The sequence below is a fragment of the Mustela putorius genome, unplaced genomic scaffold, assembly GCF_011764305.1.
Source record: "Mustela putorius furo isolate JIRA1106 unplaced genomic scaffold, ASM1176430v1.1 tig00000407_pilon_pilon_pilon, whole genome shotgun sequence".
Taxonomy (NCBI): domain Eukaryota; kingdom Metazoa; phylum Chordata; class Mammalia; order Carnivora; family Mustelidae; genus Mustela; species Mustela putorius.
In genome coordinates this window covers 14929034-14946681 of record NW_025421373.1, presented here as the reverse complement: position 1 = coordinate 14946681, position 17648 = coordinate 14929034, and the positions used below count along the sequence as shown (strand labels likewise).

The following is a 17648-nucleotide window of genomic DNA, read 5'->3' as shown; positions in this document are numbered from 1 at the left end:
TTCTATTAATGATGGAAGTAAATCAACTGCTTTTAAAGAAATTAGGTAGCAACTAGTGAATTTACTTTCCTACTCAAAACCGTCTACGCTTAAGGTAGGAACCTTTCCCAGTAGGTTTAAGATCAGAATCTTTGTTAAGGGAGAGACGTTGCTCTAAATCATGAATGGTATTCCGAAGAACTGCAATCTCCTTGTTTTTTTCTTCTTGAAGATGTTGAAGCTTCTAAATAAAGCAGAATGAAATTTGTTACTGCAGTTCAGAAAACAGGAGGATTAAATACAAGAAACAAACAAAAAAACCCCAGTAAAAACTGCATTTCTGTCTTAAGTAGGTATTTTTAAAAGAGCTTATTTTGAAAGGTTTATAATTTTATCTTCAGGAGACTTATGGGGTGGAAGGGGACTAAGGATACCAAAATACGTATTAGCACCATTTGTTCTAGTTTATTCCCTTCTCCCGATAGAGCTTGAAGTTATAAACCATACAGGAGTTGAACAAAAAGAAACCTATTATCTGAGTGCCTTAATAACTTCAGAATAGTAGGTCACCCCTAGTTCAGAATGTATTACAGAATTCCTTAGATGGCCCAAAGAGTCAAAGACTTCTGTAATGTTTTAATTTACTGCTAAGATTTACAATTTTAAATTAAAGGTGACTTTTAAAGTTTTATCTATCTATTACAGAGAGAGAGCACTCAGTGGGGAGGGGCAGGAGGAGGGAGAAGAGGAGAGAGAATGTCAAGCAGTTTTCATGCTCAGCACATGGCCCAATGCAGGGCTCAATCTCATGACCCTGAAATCATGACTTGAGTTGAAACCTATAGTCATATGCTTAACTGAGCCCCCCAGGCACCCCAAGTTGAAAGTAACTTTTAAAGATTATTCAAAACCCAAGATCTTCCTGATTATGTGATATATTTTAAGAAAAACCATTAAGTATATTGTTAGTAAATACTAGACAGCTTTTATAGAAACACACTAAGAAAATATTTTCTTAAGAAATAGCTATGGAAGAAAATCTCACATACCCTTCTGTAGATACTCTGTGGCAAAACAGTAGAATCTGGATATGATTTTGATTTAGTTTGAACTCTTGCTAGTTTGGCATCAAACTGAATCAAGTTTAAAAAGAAAGTTATTGAGAAAATTCTAGCTAAACAACTAAAACAATTATTTCTGTAAATATAAGCATAATTCATTATATTTTTAACATAATCTGTGATTTAAGTATATTCTCTGTATAACACAAGATAGAGAAGTCTTCCCTTAAAGGAACAATTTTTAAGAAAGAGTAAAGAACACCCAAACAAGATTAACCTTGCTGCCTGTTAAATTACCTGGAGAACTTTTTAAAAGTACCAAATGCCTGGGCAGTGCCTTGGAGATTTGGGGATAGAGTCAGCATAATCTTTTTGTTAAGACATTAGGAAGGAATCTAGATAACCAGGATTAGGAATCTAGTTAACATAAAGATGGGTAAAAATATTTTCATGTTACCATGAATGTCCTTTAGTAAAGAAAAAATAGTGTAGTCAACAGTCATGGGGTAAAAACTCATATTACCCAACAGTCATGGGGTAAAAACTCATATTACCCTTCTGTAAAATCACTGAGGCTGAGTAGTAGAATTTGGATATAATTTTAGTTTGAACTCTTATTGGTTTGACATTAAACTGAATCAGGTTTAATAAAAATTCTCATAAGTCGTTCTTACAGGTCTTTTTTTTTTTTTTTTTTTTGCAAAATCTCCCCCTCCGCCTTTTTTTTTTTTTTTTTTTTTTTTTTTTTTTACTTAATTTGTCAGAGAGAGAGAGAGAGCATGTGAGAGCCCAAGCAGAGGGAATGGCAGGCAGAGGGAGAAGCAGGCTCCCTACTGAGAAGGGAGCCTGATACAGGACTTGATCCCAGGACCTGGGATCATGACCTGAGCTGAAGGCAGATTCTTAACCGACTGAGCCACCTATATATTCCACGAAGCCTTCCCTTATAATTCTTCCCTTCATGCTGAGTTTAGTGTAACCTCTTTGTGGTCGAAAGACAAACTCAGTGAGATTGTATTCTGGTTTAGGGAGCTAAATGGATAGCTATGATAAAGATGAATAACAAAAAGTTCTGTGTATCAGTGTAAACAACAGACTTGGGCTTAGACCAGTGACAGGGCACAGATGGCAAACAGAACGCATTTTCAGGAAATGGATTAGAAGTTGATGGTAAATCTTGAAACATGGCCTACTGTATCTCAGTTGGCTATAGCCCTTCCCCTCTGTGGGTTGTGGGCCCACTTGACCAGAGAAAGTGGCAGCAGCAAAATGCTTGTCAAGTCAACATCAGTCCCCTTTGCACAAGGAGTATACAGATTTCACCGCTGTATCTTACCAAGCACCCAGAGATACCAAGTTTTCATGAACATGAATAGTAAGCTAACTAAGCTGGTGAATTCTGACAGCAAAAGGTAAAGTGGGAGTCCGGCTGGGGAAAAACAATGGAAGAATGATAGACATGGAGATTGGTAGAATCTAGAAAAAAATTTTAAAGAATAAATACATTCTCAAAACATCCATGTCTTAGAGATTCTGACATCTGGTTAAACAACCTCCTGAAAGGGCTTTAGTTAGACCTTGGAAATGGAACTGTAGCCTTTGAGATGCCTTATTTGAAGTCCCTTGAACATTAAAAAAAAAAAATCTGGTTTGTCTACCTGCATGGTAAGTATTTTCCACAAGTTTATTAGAGAGCAACTTGGCTCTTCTTGCTCTTCTTCTTTTTTTTAAGATTTTATTTATTTATGTGACAGAGACAGAGTGAGAGAGGGAACACAAGGAGGGGGAGTGGGAGAGGGAGAAGCAGGGGGAGTGGGAGAGGGAGAAGCAGGCTTCCTTTTGAGCAGGGAGCCCGACGTGGGGTTCAATCCCTGGAATCAAGACCTGAGCTGAAGGCAGACACCTAGACTGAGCAACCGAGGTGCCCCAACTTATCTCTTTTTAACAAAGCTGAAGGAATTTCTAAGTGGTTTACAAGCGTTCCACAGTTTCTGCTGAAGAGAGAAAAATGTTAAGGATTAGAAACATTCGCTCCACCGCTGGAATGAATGGTGGTCCTCTGATGCTTGCCTAGACTCAGCTACACAGTGTGGGAAATGCTGAGGTGCAGGTCTCCTGTCTCAGAGGAAACAGTAGTCTCTGTGGACCTTTTCAATGACTGAAGTGTCCCACCTTCAGGCCAAGTGCTGAAAGGCAAGGTAGCTAGCTGTGTCCGATGTTTGAGAGCTGCATGTGATGAAGAGTGAGCCTGTGTGTGTGTGGGTGTGTGTGTCAGTTTTATCTTCTCCTGAAATTTATCTCACTGTGATGGAAAAAAAAGTCTTATTTAGACTAAGGGATGCATCTTCAAATTTAGCAAACTCGTGCATACTTACCTCTAACTGTAATTTGATAATTTCACTTTGTTTCTCCGTTTCTTGAGTTCTCAACTTTGCATTTAACTCTGAAATTTCTACCTCCTTTTTCTCTATCAGTTCTTTATGCTTTTTTTCATTTGACTCAACTGAACAAAAGTAAATAAAGTTAATTCATTTTAACATTTCAAAAATCTTATAAATTTATAGTTAGCATTTTAAACAATCTATAAGAAAGTAGATTTTATTAATAAAAACATGTTTTAGAAAGAATTTATACACAGGTAAGCTTCTATATATTTTTGGTAAGCCCCTGAAAACTGCTTGAAATGCAAAGATTACCTGGGAAGTGCTTTTGAACAAATAAACTGATTTGTATTCTTAAACATCAATTACATACATTATATCTATATAGACATATATGTCTACATATATACAATATACATAAATATTTTATATATAATAAGGAATAGGAGACTTAGTAGTTAAAGAGGGACACAAAGCCTGGCTTCCTAGATATAGAGGGCTCCAAATTACCAGATGGTTTCAGAGCTACATCAACCCCCCGCTAACCTCTATTCCACATGACTGGGTGTCTGTCATATTCACAGCACATCTCTATGCTTCATCAAATTTCCTCTTCTCTCAACTTTCCTATTCCTATTGTTGATACCATGTCATTCAGGATGCGAGCCTCAAGGAAATTTCCAACTTTAGGGAGAAAAGAGTCAATTCATCCATAGGCCCCATCAATAAGGGCTCTCCACCCAGGACTGTTCCACTACATAGTTAGTTTCAAGCCTTGTTTTTCTTCACTTGGACTCTGTGTCCAGGCGCTCAATCACAAGTCCCTACACCCTATATACTGTTGCCAGGTTAGTCTTCCTAAAGCATACCTCTAAGTATGGCCATCACCTTCACAAAACCTTTAATCACTTCCATTTTTTCTCCTATAATTCAAACAGCCAAAGAATCCAGCCCTAGTCAGTTTTTGGCTTTTTACCTGCTAACCCTTCTATGGGGCATGAAGAAAAGGTAGGAGATGGATTATTATTCCACAGAATGTCCTATGTCTCCCCCTCTATATGTATTGGCTTTTATTTTTTTCTCTGCTGAGAGCTTTTTTTAAAAAAGATTATTTATTTATTTATTTGACAGACAGAGATCACAAGCAAGCAGAGAGTGAGGCAGAGAGAGAGGGGGAAAGCAGGCCCCCCCACCCTGCTGAGCAGAGAGCCCGATGCAGGGATCGATCCCAGGACCCTGAGATCATGACCTGAGCTAAATGCAGAGGCTGAACACACTTAACCACCTAGGCTCCCCTCTGCTGGGAGATTCTTTCCCCCCCATCTTCCCCAATGCTTCGGAGCCATATTCAGTCTTTGGGATCAGGGTCTAGTACTTAAGAGTTGAAAAACAGAGTTAGCAAGTTTGATAAAGTTCAATTTAGAATTTTTTCCTTAAAAAAAATTTTTTTCCCCTTCATTGTCTGTGCATTTTAATTCTTTCCAAGAAGTTGTGGATAACTCAAGTTCACAAAAGTTATCTTCTATGCTTTCTTCTAACACTTTGTAGATGTAGGTTTATGTTCTGACTTATGCATTTCCAGTAAACTTTTTCATATATTGTACATAAGTATGAGCCCATACTAAGAAAAGTTTTTATTACTTTCGTGAAACCAATTAATGCTCCATGTAAGTTCATGAGAGCTGCTTTAGTGAGGGAAGAAAACTTCATTACTGAAATAATATTCCATATGCAGACTAAATATCAAAGCTATTAATTACACATTTTGCTATAATCTTATAAGCACATTAGCTGTTTCATATTAAGTAATGGCAAGTGCAAAAAATATAAATCCAGTTTGGAAATGTTGCAATTTATATATCATAAATATATAGAAAGGTACAAAACTTAAAATGCATCAAGGCAATGTTCATTCAAGAATACTGGCAATTACCGAAAAATGTTTTACATGCGCTTCTTTCTTTTTCTTTTTTAATTTTTTTACAAGCATTTAAATTATTTTGTGATGTCTTAGAATTCAGCAAGTTAAAAATAACTTACTTTTTTCCTGCATATCCTGATGAAGTTTCCTTATTTCTATCTTATATCCCTCCTCTTTGATTTTCATTTCACTCATAAGTTTGGCAATATTATTCTTATATTCCTAAAGATTTAAATATATATATTCATTCTTCAATTAAATATATGTACACAACCTTCCATTAATTAGAAAGGTAAAATTCTAAAAATTCATGTTAATTTTTAATATGTAATCATATCTCAAGGGAAAAAGGTATTGCTTATGTCCCAAATGCATAGCTTTGAGAAGGATCAATTTCTGGTCCAAGGAGATAGAAACCTTCTAGAGACAACGTCTTCTTATCTTTGCTTCCTGAATACTCATCACCAGTGTTTAACATATCATAGATGCTCAAAATATTTTGCTAATTGTTAATGAATAAATGCCATGATAACATTAAAATATGTCCATTAAAGCTATACTTTAGAGACAATATTTGGTTCTATTCGATAGCTGGCAAGCTTAATGTAATGTAAGAATCCTTTGAATGTGGTCTATTTCTGAAAATTATATACACATCCTTAATTCCCAGAAGAAGGTTAGGTACTACCCACCTTAAGGGTTAGTTTTATGAGGAGGAGACTAGAGAACGATGAATTTGGGACTGGAGAAGTTCTCACCAGGTGCCCGAGACTGGTTTCCTCGGTTGCTAAAGCATGGAAGTGATTATTGTGCTAAGGTGCTGAGGGGCAGTCAGAGATGTGTTGGAGAGAAAGTCACCCAAGATAAAATTTACAATTTTTCCAGAGGGACATTTCTACATAAAGAAACCACTCTTGGGCCCAAGATGTAGGCAGGAAAAGGGAAAGCAGCAAGAATAAAAGTGAAATAGATGCTGAGAAAGGTACGTCAATGAAGGCACAAGGTTCAAGAAAAGCTTCTTCTCAACTAAACATCTTAACAGAAGGGACTTAGTTTTACTCATCACTGTAACTCCAACTCCCAGTGTATATCTCTGGGTAATATTTGTTGAATGAATAAGAGTGTCAACAAGAATTACTTAAGTCAAAATTTCCTAGTCTAGACCCAGGAAGTGGGCTTTTGATGATCCATTAACTTTCTGAAATTGTATGAAAGTTAGACACAGGTATGTATGCATGCGTACCATTGAGCATTTTTCTCCCTATGTTCACAGCTTTCAACAGATATTCAGCGGTACTGAGGTTAGATGTCCGTAATTAAACATGGAGGTACGTATGCCAAGATTATAGAAGTTCAAGGGGAGATAATGTTTGTGCTACTGCTTGTGCTACTTAACCTGCCTGGCAACTTATAGGACTAGCCAAACCTATCTAACCATTGACAGTGATTAAAGCTTGGCAGGTGAATATAGGGGTGACTCTCATAAAACTGCCACCTTTCACATGCATGCATCTAGATTTCTAGATGGGCAACCAGAGTTGGCCTTCATAAACTACTCCTGACTCAGCACTTGCTGTTCTGAGGAACCACAAGAGACAAGTCTATGTATGTTTCCATTCCCCATTGATTTTGCCATGGGAAGATGCTAACACTGAAGTGGAAAGCGTCCGTTAATCTGGAAAGAGAATTTTCACTTCAGCCTCCAGGCAAAAAGGCTAGTTTAATAGGTGGGTTTCGGCCTGGTTATACCTCACTAGGTTCTTCTCCCCAGCTTTAACCTGCGTCAGCTCTGAGGAATCTAATTCTTTTCTAAGGGGACCAAGTCCCAAGAAGTTATTCTTGGTTGCCTTTTCATTCACCTTCTGGGAACTTCAAATTACAAGGGGAAACCCCCATGTTGTGTTTTTGTTTTTATAAAATCTAAGGATCCTCTGTATGCAAATTACAAAACCTCTTCCAGTCTCATAAATAAGGTCATTCGGTACCGCCTGAGTATTTTTCTAGAGAGTGGTTCTCCATATGTTTTGGATGTGCCTGGATATTTTGTGCTAGAGACTTCTCATTGGACTGAGGTCATCCTTAGTTTGCTTTGAACAGCTGCTAATTAAGAACTTCTGAATCTTGGATTATGGTATTTTCTCTTTAATTTTATTTTCTCTTTAATTTCCACCCCTTTGAAAACTCCTAAAGTATCCTAGGCAAAGCAATATTCTGTGGTTTGACATTTTAGAAGAGAAAGAAGGCAGTGATTTCTCCCCCTTCTCTCTGCCCCAATTATACCCTAACTTTTATATATATAGTTGAGCTTTAGAAGCAAATATGGAAAGAATAGGAAAGAGGAAAAGAAAGGGATAAAGGAAAAGAAAAATAAAGGGTGGGATATATTCCAGAGATATTTAAATTATCTCAAGTGAGGGACCAGATTGAATTTGGAAATGATCCTTCAAGTTGAAGTTCTAAGCTTGATAAAGATCCAGTTTGAGTTTTGGAAACCTTAGGTCTGCCAGAGTTTGACATATTGGCTCTTGGGAGATAAGACAAAAACGATAATAAGCCTCCGAAAGGGTAGTGGGAACTGACATTTACGGAGCACTTTTTATGTTCTAGGTACTGTGTTATCTGTTTTATAGGAACAGCATATGGGAAAAAAAGAAAAAGTAGCAGAGGGTATGGTAGCCTTTGGGAGAGAAATAATTGGTGATCCAAATAAAATCCTCCTTTCATTTGGATGATGCAATAAAAGTACAACAGATTACTCAAACCAAAAAGATTAAAGATTCATTTATTTTATAATAAAAATATTTTAAAGTGTTATTAGAGTACACTCTAGGGGTGTCTTTCTGGCTCAGTCAGTGCAGTGTGTGACCCTTGATCTTAGGGTTGTGGGTTTGAGCCCGTGTTGGGTGTAGAGATCACTTAAAAATAAAACCTTTGAAAAAATAGAGTATACTCTAGAGTAAAAATTCTGTTAACATAATTAAAAATATGTAAATATGTAACACAACAGTTACATTGCTTTTGGTGGAAATAAAAAATGCAAGTGATATATTAGTGTATTATAGTCTCAAAGAGACTTGAGTCCTTCAAATTATTTAAAGATTTGTATATGTTAAAAACTCTGGCACACATATACACATATTTATTTCCTTTCCAAATTTTGACTGTCCTCATTAATGAGAACCCCCCTTTTTCTCTTATTCAAGAAGACAAATGCTGTACAGCAATTTGACTGAATATAAAAGTATATAAACTTACCTGTTCATGAGATTTAAAATTTTCTTTCATAAAATCAGCACTTCTTTTTAGTTGTTCATTTTCACCTGTGTAAAAATCACCAGATGGCATCCTAGTACATAGTACTTTTTAACTAATATGGGAAAACATTTAACATTTCAAGTTCCCATTCATGTATGCATACAGTGCATTCATCTAGCCTCTACTATACGGGGGGGGGGGGTCTGTGCATAGCACTGGGAATGTTAAAACAAACAAAATTATAGCTCTTCAAAGAAGAGCGTAATTGTAAAACAGATGTGGAAGTAGTTACAAAATGCTATGATAATTGCTCTGTAATGGCAGTGTGTCTGAAATACCATGAGAGCCCGTGGAAGAAAAGTATCAATCAGCTGGAGGTCAGGAAAGGATTTACAGAACAGGAACCACTGGCAATGAGACTTAAATGAGAAGGGTTACTCTATGCTGAAGGGAGGCATTTCACATGCAGAAAACTGCAGAGACCTTGGATTTGAGTGAGTATAGCATGTTTGGGAAAATTACAATTCAAGTAGAGTACTGTTGGAGTGTAGACTGTGGGGAGGACGTACTAATTAGGGTGAAGCCATATCCTAACAGAAGGTGGACATATTCTGTATGAATGACTTTAAATTTTATTTTATAGGTTATAGGATTTTTAACAGTAAAGTGAAATGATTAGTTATAGGTTAAAAAAATTATCTGGCAGTGTAAAGGATGAATGGGAGAGTTTTGACCCTAGAGAAATGGGTATTAGTAAAAATAGATCAAGTAAGAAATAACAAGATCCTAAATTAGGTCAGTGGCAGTAGGACACAAAAGGAAAATGAAGATGATTTAGATAGTAAGGTGGTAAGATTACGAGAGACTTAGTGACTGCCTGAATAGCAGAGGCAAAAAAAAAAGGGGGGGGGGTACTTTGCTTTGTAGGTTGGGTAATTTGTTTAGGTAACTGAAAAATGTTCATCAGTTTGGGAAAAATTAAAGGAGGAAGACTTTTTAGGAGTGAAATGATGAGTGCAGATCTTTACCACGTTGAATCTGATTGCTTGGGATATTCAGGGAATATTTCTGGTAGGTTGAGAAATATTCAGAAGTGGCCAAAGCAAAGTATCCTGTAAAGGAGACTGAAAAGCGTCCAGAGATGCAGGAGAGTGATGATAAAAAAAAGAAAGGTTAGAGGGGTCATAATCAATGGCAATAAATGCAATAAAAAGATCAAATGAAAGCACTTAGAATCTGAAAACTTTGGGAAATGCCCAACTGTTGTCAGTTGAAGACCACGTACAGATGAAAACTACATGAAGATGAGGAAATGGATAGTGAGTACAGACCATTCTTTTGAGGTTTGATTGTAAAGGAAAGAGTGAGGGCAATAGGAAGGAATAAATCCAACGACAGGGAAACATTGTTTTCTTGTTTGTTTAAGAGATGGGAGAAAGCTGAGTTGTTTAAATGCTGAGGGGGATGGACAGCAGAAAGAGAAATGAAAAACAGAGAAGAGGGGACAATTGAAGATACAATACCCCAGAAGAGAGACCAGAGTTAAACCCAAGTGGAAGAGTTAACTTTGGATGGGAAGAAGGATTTTCTTTCTTTCTTTCCTTCTTTCTTTCTTTCTTTGTTTTTTTAAGTGAAGAAGGAAGATAGTAAGGATATGTCCAGGTATGTATATATTTGGGAAGGGTGTGGCGGGAAGAAGAGGTAGTAGATGATAAGAATGAGGTAGTTTACAGGGTACTTGAGGGGCTCAGTCATTAAGCAGCTGCCTTTAGCTCAGGTCATGATCTTGGAATCCCTGGATGGCTCAGGAATCATCTGGGCTCCCTGCTCAGTACGGAGTCTGCTTCTCCTGCTGTTCCTCCGCCAGTTCGTGTTCTCTCTCTCTCTCAAATAAATAAAAATCTATAAAAAAGGATGAGGTAGTTTATGTCTGACGGCTTTCATTTTTTTTTTTTCTGTGAAATAGAAAGTAAAATAAGTTGAAAGAGAAACAGATTTAAAGTTGGGGGTTTGAAGAGTGAAAAGTCTGAAAAGCCAGGTAAATGAAGGGTATAATTGAAACTGAGATTTATAATTAATATGGGTCTGTAATGTATGATTGGATTGATCCATATTTGAGGATTAGTCTAATTGGTATTACAGAATGGGTAAGGGAAATAAAACCACTCCCAAAAGAGATGATAAGTGATATTCTAAGCTAGATATCTATGCTAAAAAGGAAGGGGAGTTTTATCCTACAGCAACATTATTGAGAATATAGTTATATTTACTTAATGTCTATTCATGTAAAACTTAAATTAAAAAAATGAAATGTATTAAAATATGGTTTTGCATCTTTAATTTGCCCTATTGTTTCCAACCTACCATAGTGGACATCTTTTTATATATAACCAAAAGCCCTCTCATGACACAGGATGATGAAGGAGCAGAGCCTGACAGTTTCCTATACTCATTCTTGTTAACTTCTAGGTGTTTTAAGGAAAAGCAGATATACTTAGACCAGGAAAAATCCCATTCTGATATAGTGTGTGTGAGTAAGTGTTCAAAACAGAGCCAGGATCTGCACCTAAGCCAGACATAAATGGTGCTAAAAGCTAAAATTAGGCCAGGAGTAGGCATGGCACCAAGACTAATTCAAAACCATTGTGAAACAGAGACCAGAGCTTGAGTTCAGTAATTAACTAGGACCAATGACAAGTCTGAATCAGACACTAGACCTGGGTAACAATAATTCCAGTTCTGTATTATTTAGAATCAGTTTGTTGATACCCACAAATAACTTGCCAGAATTTTGATTGGGATCAAACTGAATTTATAGATCAAGTTGGGAAAAACTGACATCTTGACAATATTGAGTCTTCCTATCCGTGAACATGGACTACTTCTCCATTTACTTAGTTCCTTTTTATTTACTTCAGAGTTTTATAGTTTTCCTTATATAGATCTTGTGCATATTTTGTTATATGTATACCTAAATATTTCATTTTGGGGCTGTCAATGTGAATAGTATTGTGGTTTTAATTTCAAATTCACTTATTCACTGCTGGTATATAAGAAAGCAATTGACTTTTATATATGAACCTTGTATATTGCAACCTTGCCATAACTGGTTATTAGTTCCAGGTTTTTCTTTCCTTTTTTCATATCTTTTGGATTTTCTACTGTAATCTATGAACAAAGACCATTTTATTTCTTCCTTCCCAATCTGTATACCTTTATTTCCTTTTCTTGTCTTATTGCATTAACTAGAATTTCTAGTTTAATGTTTAAGGAGTGGTGAGATAGGCTCTTTGCCTTATTCCTGATCTTAGTAGGAAGCCTCAAATTTCTCAGCACTAAGTATGGTGTTAGCTGTAGACTTCTATAGATGTTTTAATCAAGTTGAGTACATTCCCTCTATTCCTAGTTTACAGAGTTTATTTATTTATTTTTAAAGCATGAATGGGTGTTGGATTTTGTCAAATAGTTTTTCTTTCTTTTTTTTTTTTTTTAAGATTTTATTTATTTGACAGACAGAGATCACAAGCAGGCAGAGAGGCAGGCAGAGAGAGAGGAGGAAGCAGGTTCCCTGCTGAGCAGAGAGCCCGATGCAGGGCTCGATCCCAGGACCCCAGGATCATGACCTGAGCCAAAGGCAGAGGCTTTAACCCACTGAGCCACCCAGGTGCCCCTCAAATAGTTTTTCTGCATCTATTAATATGATCGTATTTTCAGTCTGTTGGTGTTCTGGATTAAATTAATGGATTTTTTTATGTTAAACCAGTCTTGCATACTTGAGATGAATTCTACTTTGTTGTAGTAATAAGCCTACTGAACCATTCTTCATTTCTGTTATAGTGTTTCTAGTCTCTAGCATTCCTTTTTGTTTCTTTCTTAGGATTTCCATCTCTCTTACTGGTACTGCCAGTATTTTCTTGCATGCTACTTGGTCCATTACAATCCTCAGCATATTAATTATAGTTGTTTTAAAATTCTAGTTTGTTTATTTATTCTTTTATTATTATGTTCAGTTAGCCAGCATATAGTACATCATTACTATATGTAGTTTTTTTAAAATTTATTTTTTATTTATTTTCAGTATAACAGTATTCATTACTTTTGCACCACACCCAGTGCTCCATGCAATCCGTGCCCTCTATAATACCCACCACCTGGTACTCTGAGCTCCCACCCCCCATATGTAGTTTTTGATGTAGTGTTCAACTGTTCATTAGTTGCATCATCCCACTCCAATTGGACCGTCAAACCATGGGGACACAGTAGTCTTGTAACGTGATAGTGGTGAAATGCGTCTTGTTAGTAGAATGTATGTATTTTAGAATTAGGAAAACTGGAGATTTTAGAGGATTTTGATCTCTATAACAAAGGAGTTTTACTTTCTGTTATTCAGTTTTATATGATTTTCAAGTTTAAGGTTTTTAAAATTTGTTTCTGTTTTGTTTTGTTTTGTCACAATAATTAAGGGCTGGATGCTGCCTAAAAAACGTTGTGCTAACTAGGCAACTAATACCTATGTATCTATTGGAAATGTTGAATTATCTATTACTGAAAGATGAAAGAAAAGGGTATTTGATGTTTCCTAATTTATAAAGGTATACTTGCTTCTCTTAGTAAGTGAAGTATCTGTAAAGGGAAGCTAATCATCTCTACACACCTTCCCTGACCATTTACTTCACTGAAGTTATCAATATTAGCAGCCTTATCTGTATTTTTTCAAAACTTTTCTCTTAGCTAATGTAATTATTTATAAACATACCATACATTTGTACTGGTTTTGTTTTTTACCAATATAAAATTGTATTATATATATTACTTTGCAAAAAAATATTTCCTAAAAATGGACATTCCTTCAAGTCTGCAATTTTTTCTATGCATATATCTACATACATTTTTATGATTTTATATAAATAGGATCTATCATATATGCTGAGTTTCTTTTAGGACACTCTTCCCTTCTCTTTCTTTCATTTTCTTTCTGCCTTCTTCTTCTCTCTTTTTTTCCTCCTTCTTTCTCCCACTTCCACAGCCCTGGTGTAATTGTGTTTCCTTATCAGTTTTTCCCCTTGCACTTAACCTCTGGATCATACATATGCATACATATACACATTTCCATATATATTTTTAAAGATTTTATTTGATAGAGATGCAGTGAGAGAGGGAAAACAAGCAGGGAGAATGGGAGAAGGAGAAGCAGGCTTCCCGCCAAGCAGGCAGCCTTATGGGGGGCTTGATCCCAGGACTCTGGGATTACCACCGGTGCTAAAGGCAGATGCTTAATGACTGGGCCACCCACGCATCCCAATTTCCATAGTTTTATTCATATATTTTACCCATTTAAAAATTCTATTTATCCCTGCTAGTCAATTTGTAGAACATGTTGTATATTGTAGATATAAATTACATAGGACAACAAAAGGAAAAATAAAATAAGATGAAAACAGAGAAGGAGGCAAACCATAAGAGACTCTCAACTGAAGGAAACTGAGGGTTGCTGGAGGGGAGGTGATTGGGGGGATGGGGTAACTGGGTGATGGGCATTAAGGAGGGTACAGGATGTGATGAGTATTAAGTTGGTTATATGCAACCAATGAATCACTAAATTCTACTCCTGAAACTAATAATACAGTTTATGTTATCTAAATTGAATCTAAATTGGTTATATGCAACCAATGAATCACTAAATTCTACCCCTGAAACTAATAATACAGTTTATGTTATCTAAATTGAATTTAAATAAAAAAAATTTTTAAACTGCATTGGTATTTGAAAACATACTGTTTTTTTAATACTTTTCTTTTTAAAGATTTTATTTATTTATTGAGAGAGAGAGACAGTGAAAGAGAGCATAAGTGAGGAGAAGGTCAGAGAGAGAAGAAAACTCCCCATGGAGCTGAAGCCCGATGCGGGACTCGATCTTGGGACTCCGGGATCATGACTTGAGCTGAAGGCAGTCGTTCAACCAACTGAGCCACCCAGGCATCCCAGAAAACATACTGTTTTTCAAATACCAATGCAGTTTTTAAAATTTTTTATTTGAAAACATATTGTTTTTAATATTTGGAAACATTTTTATTTGAAACCTATTGTTTTTCAAATAAATTACTTTCTTTTTACTTTTCTGTGACAAAATAACATGTAAAGTTTTCTTCTTCTTATTATTTTATTGTATAAAATAATCCCCAAGCTCATTTGACAGAAGAAACAAATAAGAAAACTGAAAAATAAGAAGAATGTAGAAGAGAGGGAGTTTTGTTACCAGGTAACGACATGCTCTGAAACTGCTGTAATGAAATCAATATGGTATTGGCATGGAAATTGAAACCTACATCCCCAGAAAGAATAGAGAACTAGATTATAGAAATAGGCCCAAATATTTGTTAATGTAAAATATGACACAAGAAATATTTCAATTTGTTGGAAAAAGAATGGCATTTTAACATGTGGTGCTAGCACAACTAGCTTTCATCTGGAAGAAAAGGTTGGATTCTTTCCTACCACATTAAAAATAAATTCCAGATGGATAAAGATGCAGTGTAAAAAAGAACAATAAAAATGTAAAAGAAAATTCAGGATATAACTTTCGCTGTATGCAGAATGCAACCTAGAGCTGTGGGGTGTCTTCTTAGTCAATCTGGAAACCTCAGATACTACATGAAGAAGGAACAAGGAACAAGGAAGAACTTTTTCTTCCAGATGAAAGCTAGTTGTGCTAGCACCATGTTAAAATGCCATTCTTTTTCCAACAAATTGAAATATTTGTGTCATATTTTAAATTAACAAATATTTGGGCCTATTTCTAGAATCTAGTTCTCTATTCTTTCTGGGGATGTAGGTTTCAATTTCCATGCCAATACCATATTGATTTCATTACAGCAGTTTCAGAGCATGTCGCTACCTGGTAACAAAACTCCCCCTCTTCCACATTCTTCTTACTTTTCAGTTTTCTTATTTGTTTCTTCTGTCAAATGAGCTTGAAAATTTTATATAATCTCCCCCATCGCCAGTTTAGAATTTTAATTAAAATGGAATTAAATGTATATATTAACTTGAGGAAAACTGACATTTTAACAAGAAATCTTCCCTCTGCCAGCAAAACTGATTAACCCATCTAAATGTTAAACTATTGCATATTATCTGACTTAGGCACATTTATAATTATGCTAAATAGAACCAAAGAACTTATCTGTGAACTAAATCCATCTACTGAAGAAATAGCTAACTTCCTTAATATTATATTACACTTCAGTTGGCTCTATGTAGCCTTTCATTTGTAGTACAAACAACATAGATTATTGTTGGCACTCTTGTGTTTTCATCACCCTACCAGAGTCTAGGTTAGATTTTCAAATACGGATTCCCACTCTGGCTACCTCCTTGAGGTGTAAGGCTCTTGCTGCTCTGGCTGGAGTATCTGTAAATTCAAATAGCATTTTGAATCATTGTAGAGTCCGCCTGGTCCTGATATTCTCTGGCCTAGGCAAAATTCATTTTATTCTCTTGGACTCTAAATCTTGTGATACATCTTTCTAAAATTAGTTATTCTCCCTTGGTATTGAACTGGGAGGTCCATAAGTGTACATTGTCTTTGTATTCATTATATGATTACAGTGAGTTGGCTTTTTTAAATGTCATTGATGATTGAATTGCTTAGCTTTGTAATAATTTCATTCCATAATGAGCTAGATAGTTGTACATTAAAGTTCCTTACATGGTTGCCTGAATTAAGGCTGTGTTGATTTAAACTGGAACTCTCCTCCAGCAGCATTAACTCATTTCCTGGAAAAGTTTTTGTCTTTTAATTAACTGAGTGTTTTTATTTTATCATTTTTTAAATAGGAAATTAATAGTTATATAACTGCCCAAGTTGCTCTTTGTCTTACTTTGTTTCGCCTTGGTTTCTAGATTTAGTATTAACTTTTGTGCTATACTGAAGCAACTACCCTTTCAGTTAGGCTACTGATCAAAGTATTTACCTAACTCTCTTCTTATTCATCATCAGCAGGGCTTGCATTATCCGTGTACAATCTGTGCAGCTGCATGGGACCCTGCCCTCAGAAGGGGGCTATCCTTTCTTTAACATCCTGCCTTCAATGTCTAGACTTTCTTAACAATTGGGTCTTTGAACTTAATAATCTGGTCTCTGAACTTACATTTTTAAGTAAGTTCTAGTGGGACAATGGAGCATGTGTGCAAGCAGAGAAGGTAAGGGCATTGTCCACAGCCACTGCTCCTTGCCACTACATTCATACGCTGTATTTGCAATGCCCCAGGAGCACAGAATTCTGGTGGACTTAGGATGCCTGGGAGCTCAGCAAAACTCAAAGGTAAAGTACAAGGTAAACATGTTCCATCTACAACTAAGTGAGCAAGGGCCCTCATTTTCTTTTGACCTAGAAGTTGCTTCAAATGCAGAAAGAAAGCAATAGCATTCTAAGAAACATGAATGACCAAGCAGCTCTATCATATCCTTGGTTAATTCTGTTATTTCCCTCTATTATACTTAAAAGGATGACATGAAAGGAAAGAGAAAGATAGGAAAATTCATAGTTCCTTTTCCTTTTAGTTCTTTGTTCATTGGGAAGTGAAGGAGGGCAGTATTGGTACAATGTGCAGGGACCAAGAAGTACAATGAATAATAAATGATTTAGGTAGTTTTGTGCAGCATTTTCACTATTGTGGTAAGAATGAAACAGATGTGCATGTGCATATACAAGCTATGAAGTATTAGTTGTGTGCTTTTGTGAATTAATTACGTATCTTTGAATTTAAAACTGGCATGTACAATATAAAGATGAATGGTAATATTAATGCTCCTAGTTAAACATTTTTATTTATTTATTTTTTGCCTAGAGCAACATTAACAGAAAGTACAAAACCCTGGCAAGTTGAGAGAGACCACAGAAGAAAAAAAGCTCTATATTTTAGAACCTTATTTATTTATTTTTGAAGATTTTATTTATTTGACAGACAGCGATCACAAGTAGGCAGAGAGGCAGGCAGAGAGAGAGAGAAGGAAGCAGGTTCACTGCCAAGCAGAGAGCTTATATTTTA

At 35.9% G+C, this 17648-nt stretch overlaps 1 protein-coding gene across 3 annotated transcripts in view; it reads right to left on the bottom strand.

The window, feature by feature from the left end:
- Positions 1–73: 73 nt before the first annotated feature.
- CCDC152 (coiled-coil domain containing 152) overlaps positions 74–17648 on the bottom strand; it is a 30535-nt gene continuing 12960 nt past the window's right edge. For all 3 annotated transcript variants that reach the window (XM_045079521.1, XM_004737943.3, XM_004737942.3), the window contains 5 exons: positions 8598–8662; positions 5462–5564; positions 3416–3543; positions 1029–1112; positions 74–223 (listed from right to left, as the gene is read on the bottom strand). In XM_045079521.1, the coding sequence (XP_044935456.1) occupies positions 74–223; positions 1029–1112; positions 3416–3543; positions 5462–5564; positions 8598–8662 (530 nt within the window). The remainder of the gene's footprint in view (positions 224–1028; positions 1113–3415; positions 3544–5461; positions 5565–8597; positions 8663–17648) is intronic.